General features: G+C 47.5%; 1 protein-coding gene across 1 annotated transcript; it reads right to left on the bottom strand.

The window, feature by feature from the left end:
• Positions 1-865: 865 nt before the first annotated feature.
• LOC119441440 (uncharacterized) lies at positions 866-17751 on the bottom strand. Its single transcript, XM_037706058.2, has 6 exons — positions 17660-17751; positions 16299-16454; positions 9783-9946; positions 8334-8416; positions 1215-1298; positions 866-1112 (listed from the first exon to the last, which is right to left on the bottom strand). The coding sequence occupies exons 2-6, from the start codon at positions 16425-16427 to the stop codon at positions 985-987; spliced, it is 588 nt and encodes a 195-aa protein (XP_037561986.1). The 5' UTR covers positions 16428-16454; positions 17660-17751; the 3' UTR covers positions 866-984.
• Between the last annotated feature and the right edge of the window lie 4514 nt (positions 17752-22265).

Genomic DNA, 22265 nt, shown 5'->3' on the forward strand with positions numbered 1-22265 from the left:
TATGCTTTTGTGTGAGTTCCATTTTCACGTACAATGGAACGTATAATACGTGATTGGCATTGAGTTTGCAATGAGGAGCTGTGGCAATACAGTTATGTGCAGGCGCTTGCCGTGCTATGGGGTAAACCGCACGCATTTGAAATACTGATAAATTTCGAACGTCGTGCTGCTGCTGATGTCACCGTTTCGAAGATGAGACGTCATTTATTTTCCGTGTATAATGAAGAAAAAAAAAGACCTTTGATAACTGTTTGATTTGGCAGTAATTTTATGCCGGACAACACTAAATCTGAACGAGAATGCGCGCTATACAAAAGCCTATACAAAGCAGAGGGCTAACATATTGTCACTTGCTAGAGTTCTTGCTCAAAAACAACGAAAGGACCAGACTGGTCTTGCGCAAAAACTCTAGTAGGTTTAATCAACTAACTCACAGCTCAATTTTCCTATTATTTTTAGAAAAGTACGAATTTTGCTGTCTTTTTGAAGATGAGTTACTTTAAGAAAGAGTTCTTCATTGTGGATAGGCTTCATATGGTAGCTAATTCACGAAAATTAATCTGAGCTGTTGTACCGGCCCCCCTCGAGCAGCATATATGTGCGTGCATAAAAAGCGATATTGGTTTTTAGCATAATGTGTTATTATCAAACATCGAGCTTGTTTGATTTTTGAAGAGCGGGGGGGGGGGGGCGGTGGCATTTAGTTAAAATTTCTATTGAGAGGAGAACAGTTTCTCAGATCACACTTTGAGTCAGCTGCCGGCGAAGCAAACCTCTCCCGTAGGAAAGCGTATCTTTAGCCTTAGAGATTCCTGCAAGTAGCGTTTACATTCCCAACATGGCTTCAAATGAGTGCTATTCGCGATAAAGAGCGATTGTATCACTTGTGCATGTTGCGCGGCAGCCAAACATGGTAGCCGCTGTGCCGGTGCCTCTTAAAACTAACAAGAAATGACAAGGCTACCTCATGTACGAAAATGATATTTATTCTACTCCACACAGATCTGCGTCGTAAACCATGTACTTCCCTGGCCCACAAAGCAAGTGGAATGCAAAGAAACAAAGTGACTCGATTTTGTCGACTTCTCCCGCTTTCGCCCACAGTTCACAGCCTGAATGAAAAAGTGATCCGCGTTTAGTGTGAGCTCCATGGTGAGCTCGCGGAATGGAGTAGAGGTACTAGAAACTCCTTTTGAGGGCCGATTAGCGCTTACCGTTATCTCGGTGCGGAACTCTCAGGATTTCACAGTTCTTGTACTCCGTGAAGGCGACGGGATACTCCACAACTTTATCTCGGGCTAGCAAGGAAAGAAGAAAGATGTATTTTTGTTCTAGCATTGGTAATCGCTTTGCACGGAAAGCGCGTATCAAGTTGTAGGTGCAAACGCGCAATGTCTTGTGTTTTCAACTTGACAGTTCTCTCAAGCAATCGCTGAATTGGTTCGTTGGCTTTACCGATGCTTACGCTTAAGTGACGTTCACGAGCAGTTATGGAGCGCACCTAATACGGAATGCTGAGAAAAACAATAACGCGAACAAAATTATTACAATAGGCACCTTATGTTGCCAGACCACTAATGTCATAAAAAGGAAAAAAAAAACGCTGCCTACAGATTTGCATGGAGCTTGTGGTGTCACTTACTGTGGCAGCTGTTATAGCGAGATGAGAGCTGTTATGAAAATGGCATACATGCTGCGCTCCAAGAGTGAAGATCGCCGCATATCACACTCCCTCCCCCCCCCCACACACACACACGCACGCACGCACGCACGCAGGCATGCACACACACACACACACACACACACACACACACACACACACACACACACACACACACACACACACACACACACACACACACACACACACGCACCCACGCACGCACACGCACGCACGCAATAGTCCGCTATTTTAGAGCCTAACATTTAAAACTAGAGGTTTTATTGTACAGACGTCGCTGACGTATTCACCGCAGTCGGTAACAATAGTGCTACACGCGTGTTGTATTCGTCGTTTGAACCAGGCGCGCGGGCGCCATCGCTCGAGCAAGGAGGAGGAAGAACGAACTCGTCGCGAGATGTGAATCCAACCGGTCAGCGCTGTAACCACTGTTGTAAATATAATCTGTAAATAGTTTCTCGTTTAATTGACTCGTCCTTCGCGTAACATTTGGGTGGAGGTGGAACGTTCCCCGTCCTTGCCATTGAGCTCCGAAGGGTCCGCGCCGTCGTCTTCTCAGCAATGGCTTCCGCTAGAACCAGCCCTCGCCGCCTACACCTGTGGCGCCAACCACAACGCACGTTACGGTTCCCAGTCTCCGTGATCATGGGACATTCTCCGACCAAAATAGCGTTGACGTCGACGACTGGCTCAACATGTATGAGCGTGTTGGCCATAGCCACCACTGGGACCCTACCATCATGCTTGTCAACGTGATCTTTTATCTGGACGGGACACCTCGTGTCTGGTTAGACACCCATGAGGGCGAGCTCTCCAGCTGGGACATTATCAAAGAGAGGCTTCGCGACCTATTTAGCAGCCCGTCAGGACGCCAACAGGCTGCGCAAAAAGAGCTTGCCACCCGTGTCCAGTCGTCGACCGAATCGCATGTCTCCTACATACAGGAAGTGTTCGCGCTGTGCCGGAAAGTCAACGAGCACATGACCGAGTTTGACAAGGTGCGCCATATTCTAAAGGAAATCGCGGACGACGCCCTCAATTTGCTCGTCTATAACGACGTTTCTACTGTCAAAGCCTTCATCAAAGAATGCCGCCGCTTCGAGGTAGCCAAAAGCCGCCGCGTCGTCCCACAGCTTTCCCGGCTCCCAAACACACCTGCCACATCCTCTTGCTCCTATCTTACCGCCACACGACCATTTCAAGAGAACGTCACGCGTATCGTTCGCCGAGAGCTTGAAGCGGCGAATCCGGCCCCACTTTACCCATGACCACTTGACGGTACCTTTGATCAAGCACCCCCATTAATTTCCGTTATTCAAGCATTTGTGCTGCTAGAAATTGCAAACCTCGGCATCTCTACCGCCTGCTCTGTCCCCCGACCTGATTCGGGACTCATTCCCATGGCCACAACCTGCAATGACCAGTACTTCGCTCCCAGACCACCCAATCCTGCTGAATGGCGAACGCCAGACGACAAACCGATATGCTTCTGCTGCCACTGAGTGGTCAGGTGCCCCGCCACTGCCGCACCCCCTGGATGCCGCCATACTGAAGCTCGTACCCGGCCCCTCGCCCATACGCCGACGCTCGCCGTTATTCACCTCGCCGTCTGTACCCTACTTCTGATGCCCCGGACAGCGGCTCCTCCGTGCGATTGCCGTCGCCTCAACGCCGTCGCTTCCCGTCACCCCAACCACGCCGCTTTTCCTCGCCAACCTGCCGGACGGAAACCTAGGCCATGCAGCTCTTGGAGGTAGTGTTGCATCACGTTCGTCCTGTCGAAATCCTCCGTTGACGCTTCTCCCGAACACGAACCTAATTGAAGTAGACGGGGATGGTTTTCCGTTGACGGCATTGATTGATATTGGAGCCCAAGTGTCCATTATGAGCGCTAACCTATGTCGTCGCATCAAAAAAGTGCCTGTCACCACTCGACCCGTACGCATCGCCGATGGCGCCACTGTTGCCGTCAGTGGTATGTGCACTGCTCGCATAGGAATTGCTGGCCGCCAAGTTCCAGTCTTCTTCACCGTGGTGACCAGTTGCCCTCATGGCCTAATCTTCGGGCTCGACTTTGTGACGGCGCATTCTGCCCTCATCGACTGTTCCGCCGGTACGCTGTGCCTCGACTTTCCTCTCCTTTCAGACATTCGCTCCGAACAACTAAACACCCCCTGCACTACAGCGTTTGTTCGCTTACCTCCAAAAGCCTTAACCGTCGTCGAATTGGCCTCAACGGCAACCATGCCTGATGGCGACTCTGAGCCGCACTCCGTCGTAACCCTTGCCGCTAATCAGATGTGCCTTCCCGCTATCAATTTTAGCTTGACGAAGCAAGTGTTACCTGAACGCGTAGCGGTGGCCACGCTCCGCTCAGTGACAGACGACCACGTCACTGCTTTTGCCGTCGACGCGTCTCCAGATCCTCCAGATTACCCGCAGGATGCCATGATCCACGATGGCACCTTACATCCCATGGTGGCGGACCTCACACCTAATCAAGCAGCCGCCCTATATCGCCTTTTGTTTTCCTACCGCGATATATTTGACATTGACAATCGACCACTGGGGTCAGACGTCCCTTGTTAAGCATCGGATAAACACTGGTGATGCTGTTCCCATTCACCGCCGACCGTATCGCGTGTCATCGGCAGAACGGCAAGTTATTCAGCAGGAAGTAAACACGATGATCGCCAAAGGCATTCTTGAGCACTCGTCGAGCCCTTGGGCGTCGCCGGTCATGCTCGTTAAAAAGAACGATGGCACTTGGCGTTTCTGCGTTGATTACCGCCACCTAAACCGAATCACTAAAAAGGACGTTTTTACAAATCGACGACGCTCTTGATTGTCTTCACGGTGCCCAAAACATTTCGTCCATAGGCCTTCGATCTGGTTATTGGCAGAATTTCGTAGATGAGCAAGACCAAGAAAAGACCGCTTTCGTCACTCCAGATGGCCTTTACCAATTCGAGGTTATGCCGTTCGGTCTATGCAATGCCCCCGCCACGTTCGAACGGATGATGAACTCTCTGCTTCAAGGTTCAAATCGTCAACTTTCCTTTGTTACCTAGACGATACCCTTGTGCTTTCTCCTACATTTGAGACGCACCTTGAGCGCGCCGCAGCTATCCTTGATGTTTTCCGTAAGGCTGGACTCCAATTAAACTCATCGAAGTGCCACTTCGGGTGCCGACAGACTATAGTGCTAGGCCATCTCGTTGGTGCTTCCGGCGTACTACCCGACCCGGAGAATGTTCGAGCAGTAACGGCTTGTCCTGTACATCAGTCTGTCAAAGTCATCCGTAGTGTTGTGGGGCTCGTTTCTTATTTCAGGCGATTCGTGAAAGATTTCGCAGCAATCGCTCGACCGCTCACTAAACTTCTGAAGAAAGACGTGCCTTTTACGTGGGGTTCCCCTCAGGCTGCCGCGTTTTCACGCCTTATCACGATTCTCACCAATCCACCTGTCTTGGCCCACTTTGACCCGTCCGCACCTACAAAGGTCCGAACCGATGCCAGTGGTTATGGGATCGGAGCCGTCTTAGCGCAACGCCAACATGTACACGGCCGTGTTATAGCCTAGACTAGTCGGCTGCTCACAACTGCAGACCGCAACTATTCGATTACCGATCGCGAATGTCTTGCTCTCATCTGGGCTGTTTCAAGGTTCCTCCCATAGTTATATGGCAAGCCCTTCTGAGTAATCACAGAGCATCATGCGCTCTGTTGGCTTTCGTCCCTCAAGGATCCTACTGGCCGGCTCGGTCGTTGGGCCCTCCGACTACAAGAATATACCTACACAGTGACTTACAAATCGGGACGCCAACACCAGGACGCAGACTGTCTCTCTCGCTACTCAGTCGAAGAGCCGACCCGTCGGTGTCTGTTACTGACACCGACGCCTGCGTTCTCTCTGTTTTCCAGCTGCTCCATGTCGCCGACGAGCAGCGCCGTGACCCATCCTTGCGTATCATCATTGACCGCCTGGACTCGTCACTTGCCGACAGTTCCCTTAACTTATTCATACTTCAAGATGGCGTACTCTACCGCCACAACGTTCACCTCGACGGCCGAGCATTACTCCTTGTGATCCCTAAACACCTTCGCTCGGCTGTTCTCCGCGAAATTCTGGACCTCCCTACTGCCGGCCACCTCGGTGTGTAACGTACCTACGACCGGATCTGCCGACGCTTCTTTGTTCAAGGCTTGCTAGATTCGTTCGAAGATACGTAGCAGAGTGTGAGAAATGCCTGCGACGTAAGACACCATCGACGCTCCCTGCCGGGTACCTTCAACCACTCAGCATTCCCGCGGAGCTATTCTTTCGGGTAGGTTTCGACTTACTTGGCCGTTTTCCTCTACCTCTGGGAACAGGTGTATCGGTGTGGCTACGGATTATGCCACGCGCTACGCCATAACCCGAGCGCTCTGTACAAGCTGCACCACAGGTGTCGCCGATTTTCTTCTACTGGACATGATTTTATTGCATGGAGCTCCAAGACAACTTCTCATAGACCATGGCTCGACATTCATATCAAAAGTTATCGCAGACATCCTGCAGTCCTGTGCCACGAGGCTCAAGCTATCCACGTCATGCCATCCGCAAACAAATGGCCTCACGGAGCGTCACAATCGCGCTCTCACAGAAATGCTCGCGCAGTATGTCTCTTCAGACCACACTGACTGGGACCTGGCTCTACCGTTTGTCATGTTTGCTTAAAATTCCTCGCGCCACGACACAGCTGGTTATTCCCAATTTTTCCTTCGGTGCGGCCGAGAATCAGCACTGCCCCTCGACACAACCCTACCTGTTCACGCGGCACCCACCAGTGATTATGAACTTTACGCCATCGCTCGCGCTTCCCATGCAATGAAAATTGCCCGTTACCGCCTTATGAACTCCAAAGAGAGTCAAAGGCGTTTGTACGACTGGCGACACCGAGACGTGCACTTCCTGCCTGGATCTTTGGTGCTTCTGTGGTCTCCGTCACGTCACGTCGGCCTGTCAGAAAAACTGCTGTCTCGCTACACAGGCCCATACAGAGTGCTTCGCGCCGTGACTCCCGTCGCCTATGAAATCGCCGCTGACGCCCCATCTGCTTCAAAGTCCAGTGATATCGTGCATGTTACAAGGCTGAAGAAGTATCACCCTCCCAGTGATTACATTTAGATGCTCCGAGAGGTCGCTTTCGCCGCCGAGGGATTATTCTACACGCGTGTTGTATTTGGTCGTTTGAACGAGGCGCGCGGGTGCCATTACTCGAGCAAAGAGGAGGAAGAACGAACTGGGCTCGCACTGTGAATCCAACCGGTCAGCGCTGCAACCGCTGCTGTAAATATAATCTCTAAATATTTTTTCGTTTAATTGACTCGTCCTTCGCGTAACAATATTGCAGACACGGTAGAAATAACTAATAAATGGTGCCGTCGAGGGACACTGGAAGAGGCCACATATATGGTCGTATTGTATGTGCGAGTTAACCATTATGGCAAAGGATGCAGATGCTGCGAAACACTTCAAGGTAAATATACGGCACTTAGACAGAAACGAGGTCTGGTTTTTAAAACACTTTTGTAATAAATTGATCGCTTTTCGTCACTTTCGCTTTTTTCACGTTGTAAAATGACACCAACAGATTGATTCTTTGGTGACGCACAGCCATGCTTAGTGATATGAAGTTCTTGGACGCGCTGTGCTAACACGTGTCAAACTAGAAGTGATATTAAGTGCGCTGCGAACACGTGTCAAACACGATTGGTTCTTTTATGTTACAGCATAGGGAAGCAGCCTATATATATATATATATATATAGTTTGTTCTCTGAAGTAAAGGTTGTGCGTGTGCTCTTGGGTCGTCTCCGTCACTAGGTCTAAGTGCTGTAAATATACGGCACTTAGACAGATACGAGGTCTGATTAAAAAAAAAAAACTTTTGTAATCAATTCACCCCTTTTCGTCACTCTCGCTTTTTTCACGTTGTAAAATGACACTAACAGATTGATTCTTTCGTGACGCACAGCCATGCTTAGTATCACTGCCATAATAGCGTTTTGTTCAATGTCTGCAGAAAGATGCCTGGCAAAAGAATGCGTTTTAATGAACATATTTTAATTGCACAGTGAAGTGTTACAAATGCATGAATGACTTAAAAAGTATTACACCGTATATTCTGAGCAGCTTCGCAAGAACAAGAGAAAGTAAAAATAAACTTCTAAGCGCTACAACTCCTAATGCACCGCGTCCACTTCGACCAATTGAATGATCACTGCTTTAGCCTTAAGCCGGCTCTGATTTATGTTACAGGCATTTGATATAATCATCGAGAATTGTTTTATTAGAACAGACCGGCTGTGTATTTGAATATTCTATACTTCAGCATGATCTACAACTGTCAAGCTCCAATTGAAAGTAGCACCGTTCAATTCAAGTACGTTTAGCTGAAAAAGTCGTGACACCAAAGTGAATTTCAAGGAGTATTCTCAAAATAAAGATTAAACGAACTGTTGCCAAGGGCGTGGTCCATAAGTGACCTTCAATTACCGTACTCGATACGAACATTCAACACATCATTGTCAGGCACATATCGCTCCGTATTTATCTTACGGGAAGCGCCCCGGATATTCAACGGAAGATAGTAAGTGGTATCGCTTACTGGGTGAAGTGGACGTCTGGATTACGTCAGGAATGGGATATCCCTCAGTCGCTCGAACCCATGCGTATGCTGTTCGGTTGCTCCTGTTAAATCAGCAAATAGCGCATAGCATGAGTATGCATGATCACGAACACATATAATTATTTATGCACGTATTCACAAAATTTTATTTACGTAAGTGCGACGCCTAGCTTAATGCAGCCACGGTGGTCGCATCTTTGTCGCGCGGATCGCTAGCATCCAAACCCAAACAACAGTCAATAGGGACGTTTAACGTGTTCAGTATTCGCGTAAACGCAAACGGAGTGGGTGTATTGCCGCATGACCGGAAGCGCATACGTTAACAGCCTGCACTGTGCCAGCCAACTGGTAGCGCAGAGCTCAATCAAACAGAATGCTAATATTGCAGTAAACAAGGTATTCTACTTGGCTGATGGTGTAAATTTTCGGCAGTGGCGCAATCGTGCTGCCGCTGAAAATTTACACCAGCAGCAAAGTAAGATACACATGATTACTGCTATGTAAGTTCTATGCTTTCGGTCATGCGGTAATACCGCTTGCGCTTGTGTTTACCCGAATACCGGACGCTCTCTAATAAGGAAGCAATCTTACGTAAGATATGTGTCGAATACTGGTTCAATGGTGATCAAACAGTGAGGGGGAAACGCAGTAGTGGCAGAGCGAGCTGCGACTCTTATTCACAAAAATCAGAATTGGTTGATCCTGCACTCTTGTGGGGACTATTTATACGGGGCACTTTACGTACGACCATCGCGACATTACAGCAAGCGCTTCCGGGCTCTGTATAAATTCCTGGAGAAGACGCACGTGAGTGTTGGTGCCCATTAATTGTGATGCACCTTCCACTTAATGTGGTTGCCATTATTTCTGCTCAAAGTGCAATGTATGCCCTCCACACTGAGTGCAGTGCAGCCATCTCTTCACTACAGGAATACTGCGCGCGTCAGAATTTTATGCCCAGATGATCCAAAAGTGGCCTCACCTATTGTGATCCCAGAAGTTAGTATGGTTCCTCGCGACAACTGGAAGTGTGAACGACTACATACGTGTCTTCCATTTCGCGTATGTGTAGCGCTGTCTCTGATCCCTCTCCTACACCTTTTATCTTTAATTTTCCCTCTTTACCCATGAATGGAGAAACAGGGTAGCAAACCGGACTTTCCGACATGGTTAACCTCCGCACCTCTCCCTTTATTCCCACCTCCCTTTTCCTCCTCCGTTTCACTAGGCGGGCGAAACTGGATTGAAAGGCTAATAAATGAGAAATGAGTAGGTAGAATGAGGTGGTGGAATTTCACTCATGTATGATTATATAGAATCTACTTGTAAATGCCTGCACTCTGCAATATTCTGTGCCGAACATTCTTCGCATCCTGAAAGAGATGTGAAAAAGTAAGCCGGAAGGAAAAATCATATGGCAGCTCTTACTTTAACAGAGTAACTGGATCGATATCTCCAACGGCGCTGACAGTGTACTGTTCCTCTTCGTTGACGGAAATGAGTTCGTTGTAAACGCATTTCTTTTCCTTGTAATAAGGCTCGTACTCATACGACCTCATGTAGAGGTAGTATTTTCCCGGCACCTTCAGTGCCTGAAAAAGAAAAAAAAAGAGAATGTTTCTTGTAAGATAGCGAGTCATCATCATCATCATCATCATCGTCATAATCATCAGCCTATATTTATGTCCACTGCAGGACGAAGGCCTCTCCCTGTGATCTCTAATAACCCCTGTCTTGCGCTAGCTGATTCCAACTTGCGCCTGCAAATTTCCTAACTTCATCACCCCACCTAGTTTTCTGCCGTCCTCGACTGCGCTTCCCTTCTCTTTGTATCCATTCTGTAACTCTAATGGTCCACCGGTTATCCATCCTACGCATTACATGGCCTGCGCAGCTCCACTTCTTCCGCCTAATGTCAACTAGAATATCGGCTATCCCCGGTTGCTCTCTCATCCACACCGCTCTCTTCCTGTCTCCTAAAGTTAGTCCCAACATTTTTCGCTCTATCGCTCTTTGTGCGGTCCTTAACTTGTTCTCGAGATTCTTTGTTAACCTCCAAGTTTCTGCCCAGATGTTAGCACCGGTAGAATGCAGTGATTGTACACTTTTCTTTTCAACGACAAGTGGTAAGCTCCCAGTGAGGATTTGGCAATGCCTGCCCATATGCACTCCATCCCAATTTAATTCTTCTGTAAATTTTTTTATCGTGATCGGGCTCCCCTGTGAGTAATTGACCTAGATAAACGTACTCCTTTACAGACTCTAGAGGCTGGCTGGCGATCCTGAATTCTTGTTCCCTTGCCAGGCTATTGAACATTGTGTTTGTCTTCTGCATATTAATCTTCAACCCCACTCTTACAGTTTCTCGGTTAAGTTCCTTAATCATTGAACAATTGAATCGGGCAAAGAGTTCCATTGCTGAATTGCCCTGGGAAAAAAACTATATTTGAAGCAGTCATTGTGCGCTGTGGGAGGAGGTATATACATACTGTGTCTGTGCCGTGATGTTTCCTGTGTCTTGATTTGGAAGTACTTGTCGTATCTTATTTTGACATGGTTATGAATGACTAGGAACAGGAATTTAAGCCTTTCAAACTCGGTACGTTTTTGTAGAGGTGGGAGCTCTGCAAGTTTACATAATTCAGTTGGAGAGTGGAAACGGCGGTATTTATTAAATATAAACCTAGAAGTAAGGCGCTGGACCTTCTGTAGTTTTAGACAGCTACTTTGGGTGTAGGGATCCCATACTATTTTTGCGTATTCAATTATGGGTCTTAGCAAGGTTTTGTAAGCTAAAATTTTAATTTCAGGGGAGGCACAACGCAGGTTACGTCTCAGACCCCACAATACTTTGTTAGCTTTTGCACAAAGCTCATTTACGTGAAGATTCCAACGCAAGTCGGGTGTAAACACCCCACTCTTACAGTTTCTCGGTTAAGTTCCTTAATCATTTGCTGTAATTCGTCCCCATTGTTGCTGAATAGGACAATGTCATCTGCAAACCGATGGTTGCTGATATATTCGCCGTTGATCCTCACTCCTAAGCCTTCCCGGCCTAACAGCTTGAATACTTATTCTAAGCATGCCGTGAGTAGCATTGGAGGTATTGTGTCTCCTTGTCTGACCCCTTTCTTGATAGGTAGCTTTCTACTTTTCTTGTGGAAAACAAAGGTAGCTGTGGAATCCTTGTAGATATTTGCCAAGATATTCTCGTATGCCTCCTGTACTCCTTGATTACCCAATGCCTCTATGACTACTGGTACATCTACTGAATCAAATGCCTTTTCATAATCTATGAAAGCTATATAGAGAGAGTTGATTGTACTCCGGAGATTTCTGTATTCCCTGGTGGATGACATTGATATGATCCATTGTAGAATATCCCTTCCTGAAGCCAGCCTGTTCTCTTGGTTGGTTGAATTCACGTGTTGCCCTGATTCTATTGGAAATTATCTTGGTGAATATTTTATACGATAATGAAAGCAAGCTAATGGGTCTAAAATTCTTCACTTCTTTAACGTCTCCCTCGTTATGGATGAGTATAATGTTGGCGTTCTTCCAGCTTTCTTGTATACTTGACGTCGTGAGGCATTGCGTATAAAGGGCCACAAGCTTTTCAAGCATGATATATCCTCCATCTTTGATTAAATCGGCGGTTATTCCATCTTCTCCACCAGCATTTACCCTGGTCATGTCTTTCAAGGCCCTCATGACTTCGCTAGTTATAGAAGGAGCCTCTGTATCTGGTTCATCAGTACGGCGAATGGAAGTAGCTCGGCTGCTCTGGGGACTGTACAGTTCAGTATCCGCGGCGTTCACTATGCCATCGAAATTGCTGATGACATTACCCGGCTTATCTTTCAGTGTATACATTTTGCCTTGTCCTATGCCAAGTTTTCTTCGCACTGATTTCATTGTGCGTAGATATTTTACTGCTTCCAATCTTTTCCATGTTATAATTTCAGATATCCCTTACTTCTTGTTGATCAGTTTCGATCAACAGAACGAGTACTGCTTTTGAACGAGTATTGAACCCTAAAGACAGAGGTAGCAGAAAAAATAAAGAAAACGAAAGTTACAAGATTCAAGATATCGGATATAATTGAAGAGCTTCAGCAATCCAGAGACTGTGAGGGTCGCACGCACTAATAGAGCTTTCGGGATAAATTTACTCCCGCTAGTGTACATTAACTTTCACTAAATGATCGGCACCCAGACGTTTTTAAACTTTTGTCCTGCTTTGAATGCGGCAATCGAGACTGGACATCGTATTCAGCAGCAGAAAGCCATAGACATTGCGTCACTCAAATGTTGGCCGCTGTGCACAATTGAATAAAACATTTGCCAAGTCAAGCTTCAACCAATTGGAGTTGTTTTGTTATATGTGTACATGTATAACAGCTGGTAAAAAAGTTACCGCAGTTTCACCTGAAAGGCGAAGCATCAATTGCGATAGCAAATTTGTAGAGAGCTATAGGGTGTAATGATAGTAGCTTTATCAGCCGTATAAACTTGGACATGCAGTAGCACCGGCAGCACGCAGAACTGTTGTCGACGCCGTCGGCGTTTTGCCCGCGTTCGCACAAAATGCGTGCGGCGTTGGTGAGTGTTGCCGGAGCCTCTGATATAAATAGGCACTGCGTGCCGCAGCTAAACGTCGCCTCCCTTCCCTCCCCCTCCCCCACGGCCTCTCGCTCGTCGGAAGAAGGCGCGTTTGCTCTACATACATGGTGATTGTGAAGGAGAACAGAGACGCCTACTTCTGCAGCCCTTAAGCGAGCACGGCACAGAACGCGCGTTTGTTCTCCGCCGTGCGTTCACTCCCCGTGAAAGCGCGCGTCCCTCGCGCCCTTTCACTCGCACATACAGCGTTCGGCGGCGCGCAGCGACGATTTCATCTCCATTGACGTCATACGGAACCTCACGGCGACGGCGACGGCAGAAATCTGCTTTGGAGTGTCCATATAATTGCTATCGCAATAAAACGCGGCGACGGCTGCCAATCGAAGCTGTACGGCCTGTCTTGAGAGCCGGTTCGTGTAGAGTGCTCCAGCAACTGCCTACGTTCCTGTTCGCCCCGAGCGGTACTGCTCGTCACACCCGTGCAACGGTTCGTACAACGGAGCGTGCAACAGATCGACAATGGATCAACGCAGTATTCGATACTTCACGTGACGCAACTGCTGTGGCTATTACTCTTGCGTTACCGAGCGACGCAGCACTGGGCACCTTAAGGTAGAGTGTAAGCATGTGCACAATAAACGGACTTATTATAACCCTTATAAGTTAACAAATCAAAATGCTCGAAAGTTGGAACATCTACATCCAAATTACTGTCTGACAAAAATAAAACTTATTTGCCAGAAAAGCGAATGTGACATGAACCTGAGTTTATTTGTTGACCCATGCAAGGATGAAGAGATTCATTTTCACAATGCAATAACGATTATAGGCAGTTTGGCCACCTTAAAAGGAAGCTAAAACTTGGGGCCCACTACGACTTCTCTAATAAAATAAGTGTAAAACCTAGCGATACTTTCGTAAGACAACCAACGAAGCGATATGAACGAAATTTGCTGCACTTGAGAAAGAATGCTATAATATAACAAATGTACAAAGCATAATTGTGATTGAAGACCACGTATATTCTTATAGAAATTGACGAAAATCGGAAAGTTAAAAAAGAAATAGAAACAAATAGTTGCAGTGGCTTAGCTCGGCTATGCCAGGATATACGTAGCGTTAGCAAAGGTTCAGCTGAAGGTCCGAGTCGCACTGGCGCTTTCGCTGAGTTTCACAGTATATTCAGTCGATCGGCGAGCCTTGACGTCATCGACGGCGTTTTGTTGTTGCTGCAGGGGTGGTCGGCCACGTCGCTCAGCCTCCTGGCGACGCCGCTTTGCTAGACGTTCGTCCCTTTGCTCCAGTGTCTCCGCAGCACGTTTAGCCTTCTTCTGTTCATTCCTCCTACGCTCAACCGCTAATTGCCAGGCAACTACTTCGGGATCCGATGAGTCAAGCTTCTCCGTTCTTCTGCGCTGTTGAGTAGCATTTGCGCTCTCCTTCTCCATGGCTATACCACACTGGCAAACGCCAGTCAAAAGCGCAGCGGCTCCAGCGCAGTGTCAGACGGCGACTGCACAGTGAGCGCGCGCCGGCGCCAGTGCGTCTACCACGGCTACGACGTCACTCCTCTGGAATGCGCAGACCGGCGGCGGTGAGTCGCGCGCGGCGGCGGCGGAGTGCGCGAGAGGTGCCGGCTCCGGTGGCTCCGGTGCGCAAGCCGTGTGACATCACTGATCCTTGCGCATGCGCAGCACGGCTCTTGATGTGCCGCGCGAAACGGGCTTGGCTAGGCCAGTGTAGCTAACGCTACAAAAGTTCGCAAAGTCGTCGCTTCGCACCCAACACAGATATCGCCAGTCTCGAATACCGTATCCGTTGAAGCCTCTCAAGCAAACTAATGTGTTATAAGTTGCAGCTGACATGAAGCTATTACATTATTACAATGTTTACGCGAAGTTATTACAATATTACAATGGTTTTTCAAAAGTCCTACTCAGAAATTGGGGGAATAAGAGCGGTGCATAATACATCAATATTGCCTGGTTTAGCTTTTCCAAAAGATTCAGCTCGCAGAATTGTAGTATCATTATATTACTGACTTATGAAGTTGGAGACGCGGCATAGAGGATTATTTTTTTAAGTTTTGGGGCTTTTAATGTAGTTATAATAATTGACGGCCAAATTGACATATTTGCTATGTACATTTCATATACATAATCTTAAAAAATACTATAATCCGCATCAAATTCCGTGCAGAAGATGCAGAGCAAAGCAAGCTAAGAAATTTTTTATATAAGCAAATTTTAAGGTTTAACGCGCCAAAGCCAAGAAATGATTACGAGGCACGCCGTAAGGGGTGGGGATTCCGGGTTAATTTTGACCACTTCGAGTTTTTAACGTGACCATTATGCACGGTACATACGGGTGTTTTTGCATTTGTCTTCCATCGAAATGCAGCCGCCGCGGCCGGCATTTGATTCCGCGACCTGGGGCTTGGCAGCGCAGGGCTAAAGCCACTATGAGCCACCACGGCAGGTGAACATAATTTAACCTTTCCCATTTATCTAAACAGGAGCTCTCGAGATAAAGTTTCCCCTTATATTTGGAACTCCTATGCGTTCTTAAATAATAATATGAAATGAATAATGAGTACAGGTATAACGTAGCATTGCAAAATATTATCAATAAATGACGCTTGCACACCAATTGTGATAAGTGAAATGACATCATTACTCTTGACCACATGCTTTGGCAGTGCCCCGCGGTCTTCACAGACTGCGACAAGGAACAAGAATGGTGGCGGAAAATGCTACACAGTGAGTCACTTTCCGACAAATTACGGGCTGTCCAGAAGGCCCGCGATGTGGCTGAAGGGCTTGGCCTGACAGTCCCGACGTGGGAGCGGCCCGCGTCAGCCCAGGGTTGACCTTCAGGACCCTATAATGTTCTTCATGCCATACCACGCCATACCATACTATACGGGCTTCCCCAAACAACCAAACTTATTGTTTGGGAAGTTGGTTAATGATATACGATTACTGATAAAAAATAGAGAGGAACAAAATAAATAAATATATAAATAAATATGCAGCGCAAGATGCTTGAGCGGACTGATTGTGCTGGTCAGCTACCTGTTGCTTGGCTCTTTTGGACGATTCTTCATTGTAAATTGCTCTAAAGGCCTCGCGTCAATGTACAAAAAAGGGGGAAAACAGCAATTTTGCTTGGAGTCGCTATAACGTCCTACTAATTTTGCGAATAATAAATAACAGTTTAAACGGGTAATGAGATGCCTGCTCAATATCAGGTAAAAATAAAGGACTGCAAGTTAGCTGGCTCGAGCTCCCACAGGAAATGCATCCTCCGTGATTCGCTTACCTTCCACGCATCTTGATATTGCGCGTACTCTGGCTTCCGCTCAATTTGTGACCGGCTGAAGGAAAAAGCCGCTGAAAGCAACAGAGCAAGTAGCAAAACATCCCCACTGCTTCCTGAGGTAGCCTTCATATTCCAAGGTATGATCAGATCCCGTCCCTTGAAATATAGAAAAAAAAGAAAAACGCAGTAATCATCAGAGAAACTGACCACAGCACGCAAATGTGCAGAGATATTGCTGTTTCTCGACGACAGAAAAGATCAACAACACTCAAGCTGCGTTGCCTGCGTTATGCCTCAAGGCACAGTACTATGAAGTAAAACATCAGCTACGCATAATACCAGTATAGGGAGTACATGTTTGAAAATCTCGAAAAGATGGATAGATGAGCTAGCTGCTACTGCATTCGCGGGAATGTAGCCGCTACTACAAAAGTCAAGACAACGCATACACACGAAACATACAAAACAAATGTGTTCCCGTGTCTCCGTATTTTCTGTATTCCTCCGTGTTCGGGTTTCGCAATACTGTAAAGAAAGTTACAGTGTGATTACATAAGTTTGTTGATTCAACTAGTGACCAAACACTCGTGAGCGAATGAGTTTTTATTTGGTGTCACTTGTATGCCCAGTAGTAAGGTGCTAGTAGTAAAATGCAAATTAAGAACGTCCTATACGCTACCACCAATACTTCATTGCGTTCCTTTGAGCTAGCAATAATTTATAGGATTATGCTAGTGTTTGTTAGAACTACTTTTACCTTTTAGGGCACAATATAGTGAGCAAACATTATTTGCTACCATAAAAGAAAGAATATTTATGTGCGTTAATTAAATTATTCTGTGCATTGTTTAAGGTAATGTGTGTCACACTACTCACGAATAATAGCCGTTAGCCGCCAGCACGTGTTTGTCAGTTTTGGGCAAATGCAAAACGCATATAAAACGCAGTTGAATCGGGTAATACAGTGTGGCGATCCACGCTGTCTTCTAAAAGACTTGATACATAATCCATTTCAAGAATAGGTTAGCACTCATAATAAAGAAATGCCAACTTTTGACTTCTTGAACGCTCTCTCATTATTGTTAGCTTATGTACTAAGGTTGATTTGAATGCAGTGGTTTCCCGAAGGCAGTCGTTACATTAAGAGCCGATATGCTTGAAAGCCTCGAGTTCGAAACCATCACAAAATACACTAGTGCCCTGCTGCTAAATTACATCGGCATGAACGTTTACGAGTGTGAGGGTGACATAACACATGCAATAATTATTGAGCGTCGATGTGTCAAGAACTTAAACTATTGTTAAGTATCATGGCACTGAGTGCCTACCATTAGCAAAATTTATAGAAAAGCTGCGCTCACCAACACCTGCCGCTCCAAGCAACGAGCCTGCTGGCACGACGTCTGCAAAAGATATGCAGGATCTTCTTGCAGAGTCGCTACACAGTGATAATCTTGAGGCACAATAAGAAAGAAAAAAAAAACGAGAGCCTGTTCCCGGAAACGATTAGGAGAGCCAGTTCCGTGAGCCAGAAGAACCGGTAGCTGTGGCCGATGAAGCAACAGTCAGCAGATTGCCACGCCTGGTACAGAGCGAAATGAGGAAAGTGGCTTCGTGCATTTGGAAGCACACTTTTGTTGGCACGTGTTCTGGAGTAGCAATAAAGAAACGTGAGCTGTTGGGATCATTTCAAGTAGGGCATTATGTAATAAATGATTTAACAGCTATCATTGTGGAGGTACATCTTTTTCTTGTCGTCAAACTAAGCGAAAGTTTCGGTGACAGATATAGCGACAACTTATCCCTTTTATTCACAGTTTCTTCATGCCTACACTTAACGTACTTTTGAATGTTCCGACTAGGGACGCAAAAAAGAAAAAAAAAAACCTTGAATGGCGCCCTTGAATGGCGGCTGAGCGATGAGCAAAACAATGAAGGATAACCAAAACGATGTCATGAGGCACTTCATCAGGCCGAGTACTGCAAAAATAAAAATAAAAATATAAATAAACGGAAAGGTAATTCAAGAGTTGCATTAGAAGGCATAACGATAAGTTCGACGAGTTTCCATATAATACTGCTGCTAATTCATGTAATTTCTTGGATCAGAAGGCCCTCGACTCAAGGATAACCTGCGCACCTACTTGTAGCAAATATTGGCGATCTTTCAATGATAGAGTGCATTACCTATATGAGGTAAATATCCAAAATCAAGTCATTTCTGCAATAATTAAAAGTGGTGTTAAATTACTTGAATATTCATACTTCAGGTCCAAGATTTTCTTTTGGCCAGTTGGTGCTGTATTTCCAAAATATATATGAGATTTGAGGTCTTACGGACACTCAATCATTTCCCGAGTGAAAGGTTTGATATCGTAAAGAGCCATGCACTTATCCTGCGGACGAAATAGAAGTGGCATAGCAGACGAGAAAGACGATGAGCTGTATCCCGGCCCGCCATCGTTGATGTTGTGGACGCACTCGCTGTCACTTGTAAATATTGTACTTAAACCCTTTTTGACATGTCCCTGTAACGTCTTTGGTGGAGGTGCGGGGTATATCCGAAGGACACTACAGAACTTTGCAGCGGAGATCTTGTGGGCCATACGACCATGTCGACTGAGAGGCCTGTTGACTAAGCCTCGGCTACCGCGACATCGGTAGTCCTGGCCCAACACCGAGAACCTGGTACCTTCTCCGGCACGGACACCAGACGTCGAAGACTGGTTAACGGAATGCGAGCGAGCCAGCAAGAACAACCGGTGGGACCCAACAACCATGCTGGTAACGTGATTTACTAACTCAAGGGAACGGCCCGTGTTTGGTTCCAAACACACGAGGAGGAACTCACTGGTTCGGACACCTGAAAGCACAAATTACAACAGCTCTTCGGGAAGCTAGTCGTGCGCCATCGAACCATCAAGAAGGAACTTTCCTGCTAGGCCCAAACATCAACTGAACCATATGTCGTGTATATTCATGACGTGTTAGCTCATTGACGGTGGGTTGACGACAAAATTCCTGAAACTGACAAAGTTAGCCACATACTTTAAGGCATCACCGATCACGCCTTTAATTTACTGATATATAAGGACCGCTCTACCGTGGACGACATAATAAAGGAGTGCCGACGCTTTGAACAAGCGAAGAGCCGTCGTGTCACGCAACAATTCGTGCGGCTCCCTAACACCACCGTTACCTCAACATGTGAGAACGTCCAGCCGCCTGGTACCGAAAGCCTGCTGCGTCTTGTGCGGCACGAGATTGAGGCCGTGTTTCCGTCTGTTCCAGAGGCTATTCTTACGACGAGTCCCGCCCGGCGGTATCGTTGATGGAAGCTGTCGTGCGCGACGAGTTGGCAAACGCCGGAATTCATCCCATCTGTGCCGTAAGTCGTCCTGCGGTCAGCAATTTCTTTTGACCTCCCAGACCACAATCGACCTACTATGGATACCGCGATCCAAACCAGTGTCCTACGCTCGACGACAGGCCAATATGCTTCAACTGCAATGGGATAGGCTATATTTCCCGCCATTGTCGCTATCGCCGGCCGTCGTCACCTTGTTCGTGCTTGTGATGACTTCCCACACCCTGATGTTCCTGCCCCGACTCCACGCTACGACCGTTCGCCATCCCCACAGAACCGGCGTTCCAGCTCTCCGCTGCCCCGTCGCTCGCCGTCGCCATACCCTCGTCGTCCATCTTCGGAAAACTGACCAGTGCAGCTCCCAGAGTGATGCTGCATTGATAAACCGACCCGGAAATCTTCTGTTGACCCTCGCTACCGGACAAAACCGTTTGCACGTAGAAGTGGACGGCGTGCCTGTTTCGGCGATCATAGACACTGGGGCGCAACTATCTGTAATGAGTGCTCGCCTTTCTTGTCGTCTCCTGTCGCCTGTCGCACGTCGCCTGTCGTTCGCGTTGCCGACGGTGGTACTCCTTGCGTCGTTGGCATGTGCCCTGCACGTGTGAGCTTCGCTGATCACCAGACTTCAGTTCTATTCACAGTTCTCCACCAGTGTCCCCATGACGTGATCCTCGGCCATGACTTCCTGAGCACCCATTCTTCTGCAATCATTGACTGCTCATCTGGCCTTCTATAGCTGGAACTCCCTTCTGTACCCGACCTCAACACCGCGTCGCCGCCAAGTTTATGTGTCGTCGAGTTTGTTCGTCTGCGACCAGCTACCGCGACGTATGTCACGTTAACCCAAGAGCCCCCTGTTTGTGACGGTCACTATATGATCTCCCCTTCTCTAGACGCTCTTTTCACGCCGTGTGTTGCGCTCCCTCACTCTGTTATGACTGTTGCAGAGAACCGGGCGTGCATACCGATTCTTAACTTTGGATGCACCCCATAATTTCTTCCAGAAGGCATGACGCTGGGCAGCGCATCACCTTTAGGCGCACACGATCATCTGGCCCTGAATATCGATGTTCCACAGTCGTTACCTTGAAGCCCGGACACAAGTACTACGTTTGACGGCCCTCTTGCCGGTATGATTTCCCCTTATATCTCCGCTTTTCATTCCGATGATGTTCGCCGCTTGTTGGCATCTTACCGTGATAATTTAAAATTTTTTCTTTGCCCCATCTTGTCCAGGATTCCCGCTAGGCAGCCGTGGAAAGCAGACGTGCTTCACATGGGCCCCCGCTTCTCGTGCATCTCAACCAGGATCACGGCAAGCGACCAACCTAATTTTGCTCACGGCTGAACCGGCAAAGCGAGAGGAATCAGCGGACACTAACGACCACCAAGTGAGTGCCCTGTTTCCTGATTTCTGCAAATGCTGCACACCCGCCTGGCTAAGCCCAACGTCGAACGGGCTGCCGCAACACCGTCCAGGAATGTGTCATTGCATCTGAGGCGCACGGCGTGTGCTCGTGCCACTCGAACGTATCTGTGAGCATAGCACGGGCGCCCGCCCGCGCGGCGACTAAGCTCTCGAGATGATCGAAGCAGCAGCAGATGCAATCGAAATACCAAGAGAACAGCTGGAATATACAAACATAATGCAGATGAACCCGACTGAAGTAAATAAAGCAGAAACTACCTGCGTTGCTTACTTCAGTCTGGCGGAAGAACAATTGAACGGAAGTACAAGCATCAAGCGGAAGAACAATTGAACGTGAGAGCATCTGGATCATGACGGGCAGAATAGGCAAGAAGGGCGCAGAGAATAAAACGACACAAGAAAGCAACCCAACCAAGGAACAAAGGACCAGAAAGCCACCACCCCTGCAACAGCAAAAGCCCAAGATGCCGCCTCTACCAGTCGACGACTACAAGGTCGTGTACCACGCACAAGCAGGCCTTGACCTTGCAAAGTGGAACAATTGCGCCATCATGCATGTCATCGGGAGAGCCAGCGGTTTCTCGCAGTGAGACTTCGGCGAAAAAGTGTGCGTTCAAGCGCAGAGAATCGATGAACCTAATTATTGCAAGCACGGCTGGCTGGGAAGACGCTAAGAAACGGGAAAATATCAGCAGAATACAACTTGGCGGCACTTTCTTCGCTGTAAAAAGGCGACACGAGAACCCCAGACGATGTATCCAAAGGTGCACTAAGCGGACTCTTGCCCAGCACGAGTGACAAAGAACTCAAGGCAAGTCTTCGCGTACCAGCAAGGTACACGGTCCTCCACGCCCGTATCCTCGGGCAATCGCCCGCGGCCGTGACAATTTCCCAAGCACCGCAGGTTCCTTATTTCGTCCGCTTCCAGTCCCTACTTTCGATGCCCACCCTACCGCAAGTCGGTGCAATACTGCAGGACCTGCGGCAACACGGGACACCAACAGGATGTCTGCTGAGGCCACTGCCAGCCTTCTGCTATAAATGTGGCAAAACCGATCAACTACCTGACCATGAGTGCAAACACGCCTGTAAGTTATGTGGAGAAGGGCATGGAACCGCAACCAAAGATTCCAAGAAAAGACTGAAACCCAACCTACCGACATTCAAC

The sequence above is a fragment of the Dermacentor silvarum genome, chromosome 2, assembly GCF_013339745.2.
Source record: "Dermacentor silvarum isolate Dsil-2018 chromosome 2, BIME_Dsil_1.4, whole genome shotgun sequence".
NCBI classification, from domain to species: Eukaryota; Metazoa; Arthropoda; class Arachnida; order Ixodida; family Ixodidae; genus Dermacentor; species Dermacentor silvarum.